Source organism: Erinaceus europaeus, chromosome 13 (assembly GCF_950295315.1).
Source record: "Erinaceus europaeus chromosome 13, mEriEur2.1, whole genome shotgun sequence".
Classification (NCBI taxonomy): Eukaryota; Metazoa; Chordata; class Mammalia; order Eulipotyphla; family Erinaceidae; genus Erinaceus; species Erinaceus europaeus.
In genome coordinates, this window is record NC_080174.1 from 73,646,223 (window position 1) to 73,666,377 (window position 20,155).

Genomic DNA, 20,155 nt, shown 5'->3' on the forward strand with positions numbered 1-20,155 from the left:
CGCCCAGGCCCGCCCTGTCCCGCCTCACCCTTCCCTGACCCGCCCCGCAGCTATAAGGAGGGGCGGGCTGTTGGGCGGTGGTGGCGACACCCGGAGCGGGGGAGACGCGAACAGAGGCGCGGGGTCTGCGCTCCAGAGCCCCAGCCTGAGCCCCACAGCCCCCGCGCTCCGGGGCAGCACCCCGTACCCCCACTGCCAGCGGGCAGCGCACAGTCCCGAGGGTGAGGACTAGGGGGCGCTGTGGGGTGAGGCCGGGCTCAGCACCTACCCTCACGGACCGCAGGACCCGATCAGAGGCGCGGAGGGTGCATCAGTGCGCTCTTGCTCTCGCTCCCTCCTCTCCTTGCTCTCCGCTCCGCACCGCGCCATGGCTGTGCCCCAGGTAGGTGTCAGCCTCCCTCCCTGCAGCCTAAGGGCCTGGTGGCTCACTGACTCCTCCAGGCCAGTCTGAACTCCCTGCCTCCTCCCAACTGTTGTAATTCGCGGGGTCTCTACTTATCAGGTGGTTATATCAGTGTATTAGGGCCAGTTTGGATGATTTTTATATTATTATTACTATTGTCATCACATTGTTATTAAGTAGAGCACTGTTCAGCTCTGGCTGATGGTGGTAGGGAGGATTGAACCTGGGACCTCAGAGGATCGGGGATGGCGGTCTGTTTGCATAACCATTACGCTGTCTCCTCTGCCCATTTTAAGTATTTTTATTTATTTTAAGTGAAAGATACAAAGAGAAAGACACAGCAAGAAAGACCAGAGCACTACTCAGTTCTGGCGTATGGTGGAGCTAGGAGCTTGGAGCCTCAGGTATGAAAGTCTTTTGCAGAACCATTATGCTGTCTCCTCAGCCCTGAACTATTTCTTTTTGAGATGGTTTTAGGGTTTTTGTTTCTGCCTGCCGGGATTACCACTGAGGCTCCTTGCCTGCACTCTTCACCATTTCCTTCAGCTTTCTTTCTTTCTTTCCTTCCTTCCTTCCCTTTTTTTTTTTTTTTTTTTTTTGAGGAGAGACGCCACAACGTTGCAGTATAGCTAGTGAAGCTGCTCCCTTGTACAGCGCTTCTTTGTGGTGACCAGGGACTCATGGAGTGGCCAAGAATCCGGGTCCTTATGCATGGTGAAGAGTGTGTGATACCAGATAAGCCATCTGATCTGAGATGGTTTAGTTCTTTACAGAGAACCGGGCGCTTAATGTTCCTTTGTTGCTAGCATGCAAAATACAGTGCTACTGTGACTAGTTTACTAGTGTGCTGGGTCATAGAGAAGCCAGGCAAATAACCCGTTGGCAAAGACAGGGTCCACTCATTTCTAGTTTCCCTCCTTATCTTCCATGGAAGACAGGAATTTGGAGCTCAGAGATGCTGAGCAGCCTGATAAGTCACTGCAGAAGACAGTGGGCCAGGGTTGAGGTGGTGGCTCACCTAGTAGGGTGTACACATTACTGTGTGTGAGGACCAGAGTTCAAGCCCCTAGCCCCCCACCTGTAGCCGGGAGAGGGAAAAGGGCTTCAGAAATGGAGGAGCAGTGCTTCAAATATCTGTCCTTCTCTTTTCTCTATATCTCTCACTCTCTTTAAAAAAAAAGAATGAAAGAAAAAAATGGCTGCTAGGAATGGTGGTATCATGCAGGCACTGAGCTCCAATGATAATTGGGGACAAAAAATTATATAGGTCATCTGGATAGTGCACTAACTTTGTTATGCACGGAACCCAAGTTCAAACCCAGCCCACACCACACTGGAGGAAGCTGTAGTCTTGTAGTATCTTTCTCCCTCCCCCTTTGTCTCTGTCTCTGTCTCTCTTGCTGTCTTGCTTTATTTGAAAAAAGTCGGCTTAGAACAGTGAGGCCTCGCTGATGACAAACATAAAGAAAAGCTAGAATAACTGTCATCATAGAGAAGAAGCTGTAAGCCCTGTGCAGGAAAGGCCCCTTCTAGTTGGAGGAATGAATGGTGTTTGGGTTAGGTCTGGAAGGGGTTGTGACATGAGGGACTTGGTTGGGGACAGGAGGCTCCCTGCCTGGAGGGAGCAACAAACAGCTCTAGGGGCCTCACCCCCAGGTTGTGGGTGGCAGGAGTTTAGGGGTAGGAGGGTATGAGAGAGCAAGAAGGAGGTAGCTATCCTTGACGAATCCTGACTCCTAGCCAGGTTTGGGAATAGAATTCTTCTGAGTCTGGAGACGTTTTTCTGCTCCAGGGTTAGGGTGATACCACTTAGAGAAAGGATCCATTTTCTATCCCATGTCAGGATACAGAACATGTGGGTGTGTAAACTCTTTCTAAACGGGTGAGGGGCATTCCTGGGTCAGCGCTTCCTGCCATTGATCAGCCAGAGCTCTAGATAGTAAAGAAAACCACTGCACTGCAACCAGGGGGGCTGTCCTCCATCCATCTCTCCACCTCCTGAGTGGCAGTTTGTCCTGTGCTCTGCTGCCTGCAGGGGTGGGGCGTAGGGATCCCCACAGAGGGAGACTCACGCAGAGAGTGGACCATGCCCATTGCTGACAGGCCAAGGGCAATGGCAGGAGCTTGTCTGAGGCCAGCCAGGTGCTGCAGGTGGTACATTTTGAGTGTGAGCTGCCCTTGGGTGGCCTACCAAATGCATTTATTCACAGTATGGCCTCAGCTCTCTATACTAAAAAAAAAAGTGTACCTCCAGCTATGCCTATGCCAGGGGTTTGAGTGAGACTCAGTCCACATTTGACACCAACCTCAGACAAGCTGGCATTCTCAAGAGCTGCAGCGACCGGGGACACAGTGCTGTTGCGACAGTTAAGTCTGGGGACGCCTGTAAAATGCTTGGTGTGTACCCAGCCCACGTCCATCCCCAGGCATACCTCCTGTCGCCCTCACCACATGTGTAGCCAAGAGAGAACCGGTAGGGACAAGGCACATGCAGATTAAGCTTGTCTCATCTTTGCGGGACAGGACTGATGAGGATGCACACCTGCTGCTTCTTGGATGTGGTTTTCTTCTCACCCTACAACAAGCTATGGCTGCTTTCATAGAAATCCTACACACTGGTTCTCCTAGTGTTGAGAAATTCCACTATGTCTGGCTTTGGGTGAAGTCCGTCATCTTTCTAGGTTCACTGTCAATAAAGACAAGATATCCTCCCCAATCACAATGTACAAACAAGGAACTGCCATTATTAATTTGCTGTGCATTTTGCCCAGCTTTGATTTCTCTAATTATCACCTTGATTTCCTCTTTTCTTTTCTTTCTTTCCTTTTTTCTTCCTTCCTTCCTTCCTTCCTTCCTTCCTTCCTTTCTTTCTTTCTTTCTTTCTTCCTGCCTTCCTTATTGTTTTTCTTTTCCTTCCTCTCTTTCCCTTTCTTTCTTTGTTTCTTTCTTTCTGTCTCTCTGTCTTTCCAAAGCACTGCTCAGTTCTGGTTTACAGTGGTGCTGAGGATTAAACCTGGGACTTTAGAACCTCAAATATAAAAGCCTTTTTCCATAGCCACTCTGCTACCTCCTCTGCCCCAGTTTTTTCACCTTGAAAGCATGCCCTGGCAGCCTGACTTTGGGATGGGAATAGTCAGATCATTTTTTTTTCTCCCTGTAAGGAAATGCCCTGAGTGACTTGGGGAGGCAGCTCAGTGGAGAGAGCACAGAACCTACATGCCTTAGCCCTCACATATTGGAGCAGTGCTTTAGTCTCTCACTTTCTCTATTGATATTAATGATATTAATAAAAAAACATTTTTTAAAAGGGGCCAGGTGATGCACCTGGTTGAATACACATGCTACAATGCACAAGCACCTGGGTTCAAACCCCTGGCTCTCAACTACAGGGGGAAAGTTTTGTGAGTGGTGAAGCGGTGTATCAGGTGTCTCTCTTCCTCTCTATCTCCCCAACCCCCTCTCAATTTCTCTATCTCTACCCAGATAAATAAAATATTAAAAAACAAAGATAAAAAGACTACCTTGAGCTGTAGACAATTTCCTTTATTAATTTTTAAATATTGCATTTATTTACTTGCGTATTTTGGATAGAGACAGAGAGAAACTGAGAGGGAAGGCGGAGATAGGTAGAGAAAGAGAGAGACCAGCAGCCCTGCTTCACTGCCCATGAAGCTTCCTACTATGGGTAGGGCCTGGGGGCTTGACCTTTTTAAAATGCCTGTTTTATTTATTGCATGTGAGAATGAGTTTCATATGAAGCAGAGAGGAGAGAGAGAAGTCAGAGAGCCATTCCAGTACATGCGGTGCTGGGGATCAAACCAGGAACTGCAGGCATGAACATCTGATGCTTTACCAGTTGAGCTGTTTCCCCGGCCTCACATGGCATGTTTCTGTATCCTTCCAGAGGTCTGGGGTGCAGAAAGATTGAGGTCTACTCTGAGAGTACTCCGGTTAGGTCCTTCCCTCTGCATACACACACCTGTCTTTAAACACCTATAGGAACTCTTTTGAAATCTGAAGTTTCACCTGCTCTCTGATGAACCCTTGAGGCCCTTGATGAACCCTCTGATGAACCCTTCTGGCTGGGTCAGAAGTTGTGCTTGGGTACTTAGATCTACACGAGGCTCAGCCACTGCTTCATTGGCTCAGTTTTTGCGAGAGCAGCCATACCTTGGCACAGTCTCCCTGCAGCCTGCCCGAGAGCCTGCCCCATAGGCAGTGATGGGGACACATCAGGCCATGTTAACCAGGACGCCCCATCCTGGTAGACCTGGTGCCCTTCCTCCTCCCATAGGCATTCACTGTCCTCCTTCTGCCTGTGGAAGCATGGTGGGTGTGGGGGTCTTCTGTCCCAGGCAGGTGAGGCATCTGAGCCTGGAGAAGGGCCCAGAGTGAACCTGGCCATCATGGGTGGATTCCAGATGTGGGGCTAGGACCCCAAGGCATGCACAGTCCTCCTGCAGAGGAGAAATAAGCCTGGGTCTCCAGAACCCTGCAGGTTGCTCCCTCAGCCTGTCCTCTTCTCTCTCCTCCATGTGCAGATGTGTGACCTGGGCCGCATGGCTTCCACCCTCCGCTCCTGCATGATGGTCGGTGGCATGGTGGTCCTGGTGGCAGGGACGCTGTGCTTCGCTTGGTGGAGTGAAGGAGATGCAGGAGTCCAGCCTGACCAGCCAGCTGTACCCAGCAGGCAGCGCGCGCTCACTGCCCCCAGCCCTCTGCTCAGGTCTGTCAGCTTCTTCTGCTGTGGGGTAGGTGGGCTGCTGCTGCTCCTGGGTCTGCTGTGGTCCGTCAAGGCCAGCACTCGTGGGCCAGCACGTTGGGACCCGTATCACCTCTCCAGGGAACTGTACTACCTCACCATGGAGCCCTCAGAGAAGGAACACCACAGGTCAGTGGGGCAGGCTGGGGTGTGGGTGGGGCCCTATCACACTGTCAGGCACTTGCCCAACAAGCTTTCTAGTTAATATTTATTTATTCTTGGATAGAGACAGAAATAGGAGAAAAAAACAGAGAGACACCTGCAGCCCTGCTTCACCACTCATGAAGCTTTTCTCCTGTAGATGGGGGTCAGGGGCTTGAACCTGGGTCCTTATGAGTTGTAATGCATGCACTTCACCAGGTGTACTACCACCTGGCCCTGCTCAGCAAGCTTTTAAGGCTATCCTCTTCAGGATCAGACCTAGCCTGTGCCCCCAGGGGACTTAGAGTCTGTTGATACAATTCCAGAGAAATTTAAAACCCCATACCAGGGGTAGGCATTATCAAGCCAGAATACTTGGAGCTGTGAGAGAGGGGAAGATACGGGACTGTGAAGACATGGAGAAGTCCAGCAAGGCTTCCTGGATGAGGTAGTAGGTAGCTCAGCATGGTATAGGGCACAGCAATGTAGGGGTTAAGAGCCCAGGCATAGATAGGAGCCAGATCTGCTGGGATCCTCTGTGGGTTTTATCCTGATCTATTGTCTTATTTGTTATGATGATTTCAATTTTTTGTTTATATTACTTTTTATCTGATAAGCAGACAGAAATTTAGAAGGGAAGAGAAGATAAAGAGGGAGAGGGGAAGAGAGACATCTGCAGACATGTTTCACTTCTCTTGAAGCTTTTTCCCTGCAGGTGGGGTGGGGACCAGGGACTTGAACTTGGGTCCTTGTACATAGTAAGATGTGTTCTTAACCAAGTGTGCCACTGCCTCCCCCCATCTACGTTCTGTATGTAGGTTAATATCACAAAGGTTCTAAGAATTGGGGGTTCCCCCTGTTAAGAACGCAATCACCATTCACTTATTATGTAACTACTCATTTGCCAGCTATGAGGTGTAGGTGTATAGCAGGGGCCAGAATGCAGCTCCAGGCCTCTGGCACCCACATGGTGAGAATTCTTGTCGCTGTGTATGGAAGGTGAGGGTGACATGGCCGAGCCTGCTGGCTGTGGGCTTGCCTTCTCCCATGCCACACTGAAGGTACCATGTGTGTATTGGATCAGCCAAAACCAGATACCGTGAGCAGGCCTGTGAGCCTGGGACCTGGCCACCCATCTTTCCTTAGTTAGAGGGTCAAATGTCTTCTGAGTTAAAGAATGGCTTGTGACTCCCTGAGGTCAATTCAATAGAAGCCAGAGACCTTGGTATAATCTAATGATTACATGCAGGGAATGTCCCCTCCAATCAAGTCCTTCGCTTGTGAATGAGAAGCCTGGTTCTCAGACCAGTGGCTTGACTGGTCGAACAGGGAGTTTGTAATCAGCCTATGGCCACACCACCTGAATGTGCCAGATCTCGTCTGATCTCAGAAGCTATGCAGGGTTGGGCCTGGTTAGCACCAGGATGCAAGAGTGAGTGGTCAGTTGGAACCAGGACAGGCCTCAGTGTTCTGGACCAGAGCTTGTCCTCCCTTCTTGCCCCCCTGGCCCCCCCCCAGCCTGGCGGGGGTGCAGGGGACAGGTGTTGTCAGTACACAGGGCTATGTTGACCCAACAGGGCCCAGGTCACAGATGCAGCAGGCTGAGGGTGCCTGTGACCAAGAAACCCCCAGATCCAAATCTTAGACTCAGAATTGGATTGAGTAGGCTGTCTCTAGTGCTGACCCTTCCTTGTCCCATGGCCATTCTGCCATTCCTGTCTCCAGGTGGTATCTTGCCCTCTGGGGTCAGTCCTAGACAAAGACCCCCTATCCTAATGGCCTGGGTAGGTTCATCCCCCTACGGGGGTCTCAGTTCCCCCATTCATTCATCTACCTGTTCTTTTATCTAGCCAACCCATATTTACTGCACACCTACTGTGTGTCTGTCATATGCAGGACACTGATAAAAACAGCAATGAGCAGACCAGACGGCCCACCCTGCTCTGTAGGTGTGTGGGACGAGGCTCGGTGCTGGCACTACAAATCCACTGCTCCTGGTGGCCATTTTTTTCCCATTTTATTGGCTAGGACAGAGAGAAATTGAGAGGGGGAAAGGGAGGTAGAGGGGGAGAAAGAAAGATAGACACCTGAAGACCAGTGTCACCGCTTGTGAAGCATCCCCGCCCCCCGCAGGTGGGGAACAGGGACTTGAACCAGGATCCTTGTGCAGGTTCTTGAGCTTAGCACTATGTGCGCTTAGCCAGATACACCACCACCTGATCTCCTCTGCTCTTGCTTTTCTAACCCCGGTGCCCTCGAGCATGTTACTTAGACCCTCTGGGCTGTATCTCATCCCTTCCTCAGCTGACAGCCTGTGGTTGCTCTTGGGCTCAGATGGGTTGGTAGATGGGGGCATGTATGCACTGCGGAACTAATGCACACGTTCGTTGGCTGTTGCTCTCTGCAGCCCACAGTGCACTCACAGTGCCAGTGAACTGGCTGGCGGTCAGTATCAGGACTAGGTCCATTTTCCAGACAGGAAAACCCAAACATTGGAGCAGTGAGGTGCCAGGGTGGGAAGGTGCAATGGAGCTCTGCTGTCTGGCGGAGCTGAGATGCCATCTTCAGTCCACTGTCCAACGGACTCTTGGAGTCTGCATCCCCCAGGGTGGCCCAAACTATGAGATACGATTAGACTGCTCAATTCAGGGCAAAGGATTTGTCACTTCCCCCCTTCCTGTACTGTGCTTGCCTGACGCATCTGAGGGTGAGGGAGCTGGCCTCAGACCCAGATCTCCTGGCCCGAACAGAGGTTCACCCAGGCAGTGGGTGAACCTCTGGTCTTTTTGGAGCCTCTTTGTGCAGGACTAGAGCTTCACCACTCCTAATTGCTACCTCATACACACACCCAACTGCAATAGCCACAACCAGAGGTCACCATGGGTGGTGACCAAGAGGTGACACGGTAGAGTGTTGGGCTCTCAAGCATAAGACCCCGAGTTCAATCCCTGGCATTGCCTGGGCCAGAAAGATGTTCTAGTTCTCTCTCCCCTCTTTCTTTCTCATAATTTTTTTTTTTCTGGGAAGGAAGAGACAGTGTGGGTGGCTCCCATGCCCTGAGGAATAGTGCTGTCCTTTGGTGGGTTCTCCTGTTATGTTGCCAGTTACAGGCCCTCTGGATCATGACTGTTGATACTTGATGCTGGGTGTGTCCTGCTGGCTATGGTGGTGACAGCTGGTGGTGTGAGGGCCACCCCATATCTGCTCTCTGGGCAAACTTCCTGCTGTGGGCTGAGGTCACCTGGGCCCTGCCTCGCCAGCTGCTACAGAGTAGAGTGGCCCCAGGCACACCCATGGCCTGGTTATAGTCTCTGGGGCTTGAAGAGGTAAGAGGTGGCAGGGATGTGGCTGGCAAGTGAACAGGGCAGGAGAACCGGGACTTTGGGAGCCAGAACAGACCCATTTTTCTGAGTGTGGTTGAAAGTTTTTCCATGTTTCCCTTCCCCAAATCTTTAAAATGGCAGTTTGGGAAGGGCCCAGGAGATATCACACTGAGTAGAGCACGTTCTTTCTTATGTGTGAGGAACCAGGTTCAAGCCTAGGCCGCCACACGGGAGCACCATGCAGAGGAGAAGCTTCATGAGCTATGGAATGGCGCCTTTGGTGCTGTGACCCTGTCTTGTCTAGGTAACATGTGTTAAGTGCCCCTGCATTATCTCCTGGAAATTTTGCCCTGTTGCGTGAAGTAATTGCTCTTTTTGTATTTATTTATTTGTTTATTTTCTTTATGGGGGGATTAATGGTTTACAGTTGACAGTAACATACAGTTGTTGGTACATGTGTAATATTTCTCAGTTTTCCACCTAACACTCTAATCCAAGGCAGGTCCTCCTCTGCCATCATGTTCCAGGACCAGACACTCCCTCCCCCATTTTAGAGTCATTTATTTAGGTGCAATACATCAACTCCAGTCCTGCTGGAGTTCTGCTTTGTGTTTTCCCTTCTGTTCTTATTTTTCAATGTCTACATGTGGGATCATCCCATATTCATCCTTCTCTTTCTGGCTTATCTCACTTCACATGATTTGTTCAAGCTCCATCCAAGATGAGTGAAGAAGGTAAATGCACCATTTTTAATAGCTGAGTAGGATTCCATTGCTTATACAGACCACAGTTGAGTCAGCCACTCGGCTGTTGTTGGACACCTGCATTGCTTTCACCTTGTTGGGTTTATTTCACAGAATGAGATGACTGATGCTCCTCTTCCACCAAGAATGCCAGACAGAGCAGGCAGGTGAACCATCTAAGTGCCTGCAGTTCTAACCCGCCTTTGAGTGCTGGTGTGGGGAGTGACTCTCAGGATCACTCAGTCAGCCTTACATCTGGCAGTAACACCCCTCAGTAGCAGTGAAGACCCAGGAGCAGTGACACCCCCACTGCTCAGAACCCTAGACGGGGACCAGCAGGAGGACCCTGAAAGCACCGAGGGCCAGCTCCACTCCCATCTGAGGTGGTGTTGTGACCCATGCTTGGAATCTAGCCTGCAGAGCCCGCTCACAGGAACATCACTCTCAAGTCCCTGTTACACTTATGGAAAGTGGGGCTGCGTCTCTTGGGGGGGCAAGCTGAGTTGTTCATAGATGTGGCCAGTTATGTAGGTAGAGAGTGCTCCCTCTCTGTAGCTTTGCGAGCAGAAACAGTCATGTGGTGGACATACTGTGTCAGCACCCCAAGCATCCAGCTAGACAGGAGGAAGCAGGCCACCCAGCATGCCCAGGACATCCACAACTCCAGATCTTGAGAAAAGTGTTATTGTAATTAAACAATAAAGTCTACATGAGGGCTGTGGCTGCTTGGCACAGTATAAAACAATCAAAGGTTTATTACATGAAGGTACAGCAATATGGAATGGTATATTTTAAGTACAGCAAAATAAGCCAACTAAGCACAGGTAAGAATAAGCTTGGCCCTTGAGAGTATGGATCGACCTGCCAATGCCCATGATCAGCAGAGAAGCAATTACAGCAATCCCTCCTCACCTTCTGCACCTGATAATAACCCTGGGCCCATGCTCCTAGAGGGATAAAGAATGGGAAAGCTATTGGAGCAGGGGATGGAATACGGAGTTCTGGTGGTGGGAGTTGTGTGGAATTGTTCCCCTCTTATCCTATGGCCTTGTCAATATTTCCATTTTATTAATAAAAAATTTAAAAAAGAATATGAAAACAACAACAACAAACAAACAAACAAAGAATGGGCCTGGCCCATGAGATAAATAAATTACCAAAGTTCCGCTTCACGTGTGTACAAGCAAGGGAGAAGCAGCCCTAGCGGGCACCTCCAACACAGGAAAAAGCAGGGAGCCCGGAGAGCAGAATGGCGGCACAGAGACCAACTTCCACCTGCCACATGCTTAAGCTCAGCCTTGACGTCAGCCTGACGTCAGTCGTATGCTAATTACGGCGTCATATGCTAATAAAGCCACAAAGCCCTATTCACAGGCTGTATCACAACAGGTGTTATAGTAGATTCAAGCCTGTCTGCCCATCAGCCACACTCTGTTTTCAATAAGCATCCTCATCATCCTCACCAAAGTCACTGGACTCTTAAAGTCAGTTCCTGTCCTCGCGGACACCAAAATGGAGTCAGTGTGCTGAGAGAAGGTAGAGCACGGTGGGTGGGAGCTTTGCCAGGGGGAAGGAACAGTTAGGAGACCTTCCCAGAGGAGTCTGAAAGGACAGGTGGGCAGCAGTCAGCAGGGATGGTGGGGGCGGAAAGGCTTCCTCCTTGCTGCAGAAGGCAGCAAGTGTCTTGGGTCCATGCAGGGAACTGACGACAGCTGCCCTTGAACAACATGGGGTGGGCGTGGTTAAGGGAACTGACCTCCACATAGTTTAAATTTTTATTTAATAAAAAAATAGTTATGAATTCGGGAGATGGTATCATGGTTCTGCAAAAGACTTTCATGCCTGAGCCTCTGAGGACCCTGGTTCAATTTCCAGCATGGCCATCCATAAGCTAGAGCTGATCAGTGCTCTGGTCTATCTCATTAAAATAAAATAGACAGAATATTTTTTTCAATTGTTTATTAGGGGCCAGGTGGTGGTGCACCTGATAGAGCACACATGTAACAATATGCAAGGACCTGGGTTCAAGCCCCCAGTTCCCACCTGCAGGGGGAAACCTTTCTGAGTGGTGAAGCAGGGCTACAGGTGTCTCTCTTTATCTCTCCCTTTCTATCTCCTCTACCCTATTTCTTTTTTTATTTACTTATTTTTAATTTATAAAATGGAGATATTGACAAGACCATAGGATAAGAGGAGTACAATTCCACACAATGCCCACCACCAGAAGGCTGTACCCTATCCCCTCCCTTGAATGATTTCCTATTCTTTATCCCTCTGGGAGTATAGACCCAAGATTGTTATGGGGTGCAGAAGGTGGAAGGTCTGACTTCTATAATTGCTTCCCCGCTGAACATGGGCGTTGACAGGTCGATCCATACTCCCATCCTGTCTCTCTCTTTCCCTAGTGGAGCAGGGCTCTGGGGAGGTGGGGCTCCAGGACACATTAGTGGGGTCGTCTGCCCAGGGAAGTCTGCCCTCTCTATTTTTGGCTGTTTCTATCGAGTAAATAAAGATAATAAAATTAAAAATTAAAAAATTATTTATTTATGAGAGAGAGAGAGAGAGCAAGAGAGCGCCAGAGCTTCCTTCAGGTGCACGTAACATCAGGGAGTGAATTTGGTTCTTCATGCCTGCAAGTTTGGTGCTCTAGCCACTGTGCTACCTCCTAGGCTGAACATAGCTGAACATTCTTGTGTGACTTTGGACTCTCCTGGGTCTTCACTGCAGTTGTCTCTCAGCACCTTCAGGGATCGGCCTTGGGACCCCACTTCCCATATCCAAACCTGCAGGTGCCCAAGCCCCTTGTTATCAACCCTCTGTCTCCACAGATTCTGCATCTGAGGGTTCACCAGTCAGCTCCTGAACTTGGTCGAATTCACAAATGTAGAATCCTTGAGTAGAGCCAACTTCGTGTGTCCATGGGCCCGAGAAAGTTCCAACCTGTATCCTAAAGGCTGCTGTGTGTAGGGAGCACACCAGCCCTCACCTGTCTCCCCATCCCACACACGTTTTTCTAGCTGTTCTGAACTCTCCCCTATAACAGCCTCTCTTCTGCTCCTTAGGGTCTCACAGTTGCTTGCCATCCCCACCTATGAGGAGGCCGTGCACTGCCTGATGGCGGAGGGGCCCCTGCTGCCACCTTCTTGCCCTGTGGAGGAAGGCCTGAAGCTCAGTGCGTCTGAGGATACCCTGCTTGGGACACTGTCCACCTTGCCTCCACCCAGCTATGAAAGCGTCATCCTCACTGACCCTGGAGGCTCTGCAGAAACCATGCTGCTGGGTCCTGCCAGCTCCTCCTGCCTGGGCCCTTCTCGGGCTGCAGGGGAAGAGGGCCAAAGCACCGAGCAGGGCACCAAAGTCAGAGAAGAATGCTGGGCTTCTTCTGGTACCTAGTACAGTGTTGGCTACACTCAACTGTCTGAGGGATCCCTGACGGTGGCACACCCAGCAGAGCACATGTGTGACTATCTGTGAGGACCTGGGTTCGAGTGCCTGGACCCCACATGTAGGAGGGAAGCTTCATGAGTGGTGAACAAGTACTGCAGGTCTCTCTCCCTCCCATCCTCTCTGTCTTTCCTTTCCATCTCAGTTTCTCTTTTGTCTCTATCAAAAAGAAAAAAGGGAAGAAATGGCCATTGGGAGTGGTGGATTTGTTGTGCAGGCACTGAGCAGTAGCAATAACCCTGCAGGCAATAACTTTTTAAAAACTAAATAAATAAATAAATAAAATAATTAAACAACAACAACAAAACTGTTCCTGAATTCTGACTGTATCCTCTGTCTGTGTGATAGCAGCTTAAAACAAAAATATTTTACTGTCTCATGATTCTGTGGGTGGCCTGGACCCAAGCTTCATTGGGGGACTGTAGCTTTCTGGGTCTAGCTAAGCCAGAATGTCTCAGAGAGCCCTTCTTTTTTAAAAGTTATTTATTTTGAATAATTTTATTAGTGATTTACTGATGATTTTAAAAACTGTAAGATAACAGGGATATAATTACAAACAGTTCCCACCACCAGAATTTCATGTCCCATCCCCTCTATCGGAAGCTTCCCTACTCTTTATCCCTCTAGGAGTAGGAGCCAAAATTCTTTATGGGGTGCAAAAGGTGTGAGGTCTGGCTTCTGTAATTGCTTCTCCACTGGAAATGGATGTTGGCAGGTGGATCCATACCCCCAACCTGCTTCTGTCTTTCCCTTGTGGGGTAGGGCTCTGGACAGATTAATATTTTGCAGTCTTCAGTCTCACTCAGGAAAGTCTTGCTGTATTGTTGATGAGTGGACAAAGACTTCAAGGAGATAAGGGAGGTGTCTATGCAGGCATCTAGAGGAAGGACTTTCCAAGTCAATGGAAGAACAGGTGCAAAGGTCCTGGGGTGCCTTGTGGTCCAGTTAGCTCTTGGAAACAGCCAGGGTGGCTACAGGAGATGGTGAAATCAGGAATGGCAGGAGATGCACTCAGAGTAGTGATGGGAGAGGGTGGCATTGTGGGCAAATGATATAGGGCCTTGCAGGTCATGTCAAGGTCTTCGCCTGGTACTCTGGCAGGACCAGGAGCCACTCTCCAGAGTTCTAAGCACAACAGTAACGTGGTCTGACTTGGTATTTGGGTTGAAAAATGACTTCATGGAGAGTGGGTAAGAAGCAGAAAGCAAGAAGGGAGATTGAGTGCCGGGATAGCCTGAGGGTGTTTCTTCCCGAGCTAGTGCTCTCTGGGTTGGAGAGAACTCAACTGGAGCCGATCTAGGCTGCTGCGTGGGAGAGGGATCAGGAACTCGTGCCGCACTAACTTCGCAGGAGATACACTCTGGGACTCTCAGAGCCAGAAAGCAATTTCCAAGTGTGTTTAATCAGAAGAGCAGCTGTATTTATACTGGTCAAGTAGGGTGGAAACAGGATGTGACATAGAGAGGGTGGAGCGAAAAGGGAGTGGTAGAAAATCAGGGTGTGACAAGGAGAGGGGGCGGAGCGGGCGAGAATTCTACCACTGAACCACCAATGCCCTGGAGGGAGGGTGGTGCTTTATGTAAATGTAAAAGTGATTTATGTAAATAGACCGCAGCTTTGAGTGGGATCCAACCAATCCCATACAGGCATACCAGCAGGATTAGAGACAGAAGCGGGGGGGGGGGGGGAGGGGGGGGGGGCTGGCATACTACCCAACAACTTAGACAATGGAGCTGCGTCTGGGGTGGTGAGCAGTAGAGGGGTGCTGGTTCTTATACTTCAGACGTAGGGCCAGCAAGAAGTGGGTATGGCCTGGGGCCCTAGTCAGGGAGTCCTGGGATTCCCACACAAACATGATGGGCCTAGACCTCTAACAGATCCCTCTTGCCACTGTCACCTCCATCAGGAACAACATAATGGACCCCTTTGTGGGCCCCTATAGGACCTTGCCCTCAATGTGGATCAACAATGGTAGGGAATGTTCCATTCTCTGAAGCAAGGTTGGACAACATACTCTACCTGTCATCTGAGGAAGATGGGTCCTGAAATTAATGCAGCCTGGAATGTTCCTAGCTGTGACCACAGAATGTGAGCTCAGACCTACAGGGATGCAGAGGCCGCATAGGCTCCTGTGTTGAATATGGGCCCCAGATCAAATCCATGGGGCTTACAGTTAACAGTATTTATATGCTTTTCCCATATTCAGGAGCTACTCTCTTCCCTGATCCAGCTTTCTAGTCCTTTTTCCAACTATGATACCATCTTCCCCAGACAATATCTTGGGTCCATCTTTATGTTAGCTGTTAGACTCAGGCAAAAACTAGTAAAGTCATGGACCCCCTGGAATATACCTAAAATAGACCTACCAGCTTTTTCCAAAATGGAGACCCCAAATCTTCATCTGTAATATTCTTGCCTTTAGGTTTATGATTAGACAACATTTTGTTCTGCTTTCCCCATTTAATAGTCTGGGCCCCTTTGTCAAAGATTACATGTCCATAGGTGTGGGGCCTCACTTCTGGACTCTCAATTCTATTCCACTGGTCAGTGTGTCTGTTCATGTTCCAGTACCAAGCAGTTTTGATGACAATGGCCCTATAATAAAGTTTGAAATCTGGGAGTGTGATGTCTCCGGTTCTGTTCTTTTTTCTCAAGATTGTTTTGGCAATTCTAGGTCTTTTCTGGTTCCAGATAAACATTTGTAGCATTTGTTCTATTCTCCTAAAAAATGTGCTTGGGATCTTGATGGGGATAGCATTAAATTTGTAGATGGCTCTGGGTAGTATATTCATTTTGATGATGTTAATTCTTCCAACCCATGAACATGGAATATCTTTCCACTTCTTTGTGTCTTTTTCAATTTCTTTGAGTAGTGACTCATAATTTTCAGTATACAAGTCTTTCACTTCTTTGGTTAGATTTACTCCTAGATATTTTACTGTTTTTGTTGCTATAGTAAAAGGAATTGATTTCTGGATCTCAATTTCTTCAAACTTAGTGTTTGCATAGAGGAATGCCACTGACTTTTGAATGTTAATTTTATAGCCTGACACCTTACTGTTCTGCTTTATATTTTAACTCTTTTTCAGCCACCAGGTCCCAGATGCTACTATGAGGCCAACTGGACTTCCCTGGGCAGATGACCCCATCATGTGTCCTGGAGCCCTGCCTCCCCAGACCTCTGCCCCACTAGGGAAACAGGCTGGGAGTATGGATCGACCTGCCAATGTCCACATTCAATGGGGAAGCAATTACAGAAGTCAGACCTTCCACTTTCTGCACCCCATAATGACCTTGGGTTCATGCTCCCAGAGGGATAAAGACTAGGAAAGCTATCAGGGGAGGGGATGGGATACAGAGTTCTGGTGGTGGGAATTGTGTGGAGTTGTACCCCTCTTATCCTATGGTCTTGTCAATATTTCCATTTTATAAATTAAAAAAAAAAAAAAGCGGGTGTGAGAGCAGAGGTGAGGCCATGGTCAGGGTAACCAGATGGTGGCTTGGGTGGTGCTAGATGGATGCCATTGGCCTGAGAGGGGTCAGTGTGGGGAGCAGAGAAAGCTGTGTATAGAGCAGAAGTGACTGTAGTCACAGCATTTAGAGTTCGATCCCCAGCCGCATGCCCAGACTTACTGTCTTCTGCCTCTGCACTTGTTCTCTTTCCAGACCTGGTGGAAGAATTCCAACAGTTCTCTAAGACTCTCTTCTGCTATCCTTGCCCCTCTCCCAACTCCCTTCCTCAGTCCATCCCTGTCATCCCCTGGGCTCAGTCTGGGCCTCAGGCATATATCAGAGCCCCCACTTTATTGTACCCCAGAAGGCAAGACCAAGTACCAGCATTCTCTGAGAGTCTCTGCTTGTCAAATCCTTAAGGAGAGACTCACTGGGGCTCTGACTTGGAGCCTGGCTCTGCTACTGAAAGATTTTGTGTCCTTGGGCTGCTTACCTTGTCTCCATGAGCACTGTTTTTTGCGTGAGTTGAACGTACACTAGCACTGTTTCATCATTTCTGAAGCTTCCCCTTCCCCCCTGCAGGTGGAAAATGGGGTGGGGGAGGGGTAATCTGGGTTATTTTTTTCCTTTTTTTTTTATTAGTGACTTAATAATGATAAACAACATTGTGGAATAAGAGGGGTACAGTTCCATACAGTGCCCACCACCAGAGAGCTCCATATCCCATTCCCTCCACTGGAAGCTTTCTTATTCTTTGTCCCTCTGGGAGTATGGACCAAAGATCATTATGGGGTGCAGAAAGTGGGAAGTGTGGCTTATATAATTGCTTCTATGCTGGACATGGACATTGGCAGGTTGATCCATATCCCCACCCTGTTCCTCTTTCCCTAGTGGGATAGGGCCTGGGGAGGTGGAGTTCCGGGAATCATTGATGAATCTGGATTCTTTTTAAAAATTTTTTTCTTTATATTTATTTATTCCCTTTTTTGCCATTGTTGTTTTATTGTTGTAGTTATTATTGTTTTTATTGATGTCTTCGTTGTTGGAGAAGACAGAGAGACATGGAGAGAGGAGGGGAAGATAGAGAGGAGGAGAGAAAGACACCTGCAGACCTGCTTCACCGCCTGTCAAGCGACTCTCCTGCAGGTGGGGAGCCTGGAGCTTGAACAGGGATTGTTATGCCGGTCCTTGAGCTTTTCGCCACCTGCGCTTAACCCGCTGCGCTACTGCCCCACTCCGGAATCTGGATTCTTAAGTATTATAACGTGTGTGCTCAACCAGGTGCACCACCAGCCAGCCCTCTTCTGATGGCCTAAAAAGGATCCTCACGCCATCTGGGCCAGAAGAAAACAGTGGTTAGAGCGCCATCTTCTGGATAAGAAAGCAGACTCCTCAACAGCTCCTCTCACTTCCCACTTTGCAAGGGAGAAGGTAAAGAGACCAGAGGGGAAACCTGACAGCCCAGGGCTTCTGAGGCACTGTCCACCCTGGCTCAACACCGCACTGTGGAGGAAGCTGGACCTATTTTTCACTGAGTACCTACTTGTCCCAGAGTTTCTTACTGGTGGCCACCACCACCTTAATCATTTGTTTATTTTGGTCCTTGCTGGGGCTTCACCACTCTGGGCTGACTTTTCCAGATATAGAGACATACAGGGAGAGAGACATAGAAACCACTGTGGGCAGGGGAGCTAGCATAATGGTTATGCGAAAAGACTTTAATGGGAGTCCGGCGGTAGCGCAGTGGGTTAAGTGCACGTGGCGCAAAGCGCAAGGACCGGCATAAGGATCCTGGTTCAAGCCCCACCCCCCACCTGCAGGGGAGTCCCTTCACAGGCGGTGAAGCAGGTCTGCAGGTATCTATCTTTCTCTCCCCCTCTCTGTCTTCCACTTCTCTCTCAATTTTTGTCTGTCCTATCCAAAAAAAGACTTTCATGCCTGCTGCCCCAAAGTCCCAGGTTCCATCCCAGAACCATCATAAACCAGAGATGAGCAGTGCTATGGGAAGGAAGGAAGAAAGAAAGAAAAAAAAGAAAGAGAGATAGAAAGAAAGAAAGGAAAGGAAACTACAGCACAAGCTCCCTCTAGTCCAGTGAGGGCCAAACTTCAACCTGAGTCATATGCAAGACATATCAGGCTCACTCTTTGGTGAGCTATCTTGCCAGTATATGTATATATATATGAAAAGAGGTTGGGAAGACAGAGAAATAACTTAGCCAACAGAGCATCTGTCCTACATGCCTGGATTCTACTCTTCCATCCCTGGCTTTGCATGTAGCAGAGAGTTGTTCTGACTTCTTTCTCTTTGTCTCTCTTTCTTTCATTGTGCGCTGTATGTAATAAATCCTTCAAGAAAGAAAGATAGAGGAAGGGATAAGGAGGGGAGATGAGTCATGGAGAAGAAAGAAAACAAGCAGGGGAAAGTGATGAAGAAGGTATAGAGGCTTCTCAGGAAGGGCTGAAAGTCAGATTCAGGACTAGCAGATGGCACCACTAAGTAGCACATCAGACTTTCATGCCTGAGGCTCCAGGGTCCCAAGTTCAATCCCTATCAACACCATAAACTAGAGCTGAACAATGCTTTGGTTAAAAACCCAAAATGTAAAAAGCCAGATTCATTCTCATCAGAGCTGGGATTGTGCGGGACTGGGTCTCTACTCAGAACTAGGTTCATCTGGGACCGTCTCGGTCAACCTCCACCAGTGTCCAGTCTCAGTGTGAAAAGTATGGGCTAAGCCCTGCTCGGAGCCCTGCGGCGAGGCTCCACAGAGGCTTAAGGACAGGACTTGAAAGCTCCTTGTCCAGCGAGTACTACGGCTGCCACCAGGGGGCGTCAGAGGCCGCTGCTGGACCGCCATCCCGCTGGAACAGGCTGAGGGATCCTGGGCACTGGATATCCTCTAAGGACGCTCAGCTCTGGCTTATGGTGGTGCTGGGAATTCAGTTTGGGACCTCAGAGCCTCAGGCATGAAAGTCTTTTGCAGAACCATTATGCCACCTCCCCTGTCCCATTCTTTTATTTTAATTGACTTTGATATGTAAATGTACTGAAAAAAAAACACTCCACCATTTATAGCGTTGTATTTATTGCTGTTGTTTTTGTTGGGCTGGTTTTAAAAAGATGTTTTATTTATTTTTTATTAGAGACAAAGATAAATCAATGGGGGGATAGACAGAGAGGTTGTGAGAGACACCTGCAGCACTGCTTCACAGCTCATGAAGTTTTCCCCTGCAGGTGGGGACAAGGGTCGTGAGCCCAAGTCCTTGTGCATTCTTAAAGGATTTTCTTTTTTTTAATATTTATTTTATTTATTTATTCCCTTTTGTTGCCATTGTTGTTTTATTATTGTAGTTATTATTGTTGTTGTTGTTGGACAGGACAGAGAGAAATGGAGAGAGGAGGGGAAGACAGAGAGGAGAAGAGAAAGACACCTGCAGACCTGCTTCACCACCTTTGAAGCGACTCCCCTGCAGGTGGGGAGCCGGGGTTTCGAACCGGGATCCTTATGCCGGTCCTTGTGCTTTGCGCCACCTGCGCTTAACCCACTGCGCTACAGCCCGACTCCCGTCCTTGTGCATTCTAACATGTTCACTCTGTCCGGTGAGCCACCATATGGTTCTTTCTGTTGGGCCTCTCTCTCTCTTTCTCTCTCTCTCTCTCTCTCTCTCTCTCGCCACGAGGGTTATCACTGGGGCTTCCTGGCTATACAACTCTGTCACCATTACCAATGACTTTCTTTCTCTCTTTCTTTTAAAGGAGATTTTATTTATTAATAAGAAATATAGGAGTAGAGAGAAAGAAGCAGACATCACTCTGGTACTTCAGTTTCTCTCTGTCCTATCAAATAAAAGAAAGAAAAAGAGGGAAAGGCTGAAGAGAATAGCC

General features: G+C 48.9%; 1 protein-coding gene across 1 annotated transcript; it reads left to right on the forward strand.

Moving 5' to 3' along the window:
- The first annotated feature begins 227 nt into the window (after window positions 1–227).
- On the forward strand, window positions 228–13,147 carry TMEM61 (transmembrane protein 61). Its single transcript, XM_007518043.3, has 3 exons — window positions 228–382; window positions 4,945–5,294; window positions 12,435–13,147. The coding sequence occupies exons 1-3, from the start codon at window positions 368–370 to the stop codon at window positions 12,763–12,765; spliced, it is 696 nt and encodes a 231-aa protein (XP_007518105.1). The 5' UTR covers window positions 228–367; the 3' UTR covers window positions 12,766–13,147.
- The last annotated feature ends 7,008 nt before the right edge of the window (window positions 13,148–20,155 follow it).

Coding starts and splice junctions, on each gene's coding strand:
- TMEM61 (XM_007518043.3), top strand. Junction 5,295..12,434: donor TCAGAGAAGGAACACCACAG/GTCAGTGGGGCA, acceptor TCTGCTCCTTAG/GGTCTCACAGTTGCTTGCCA.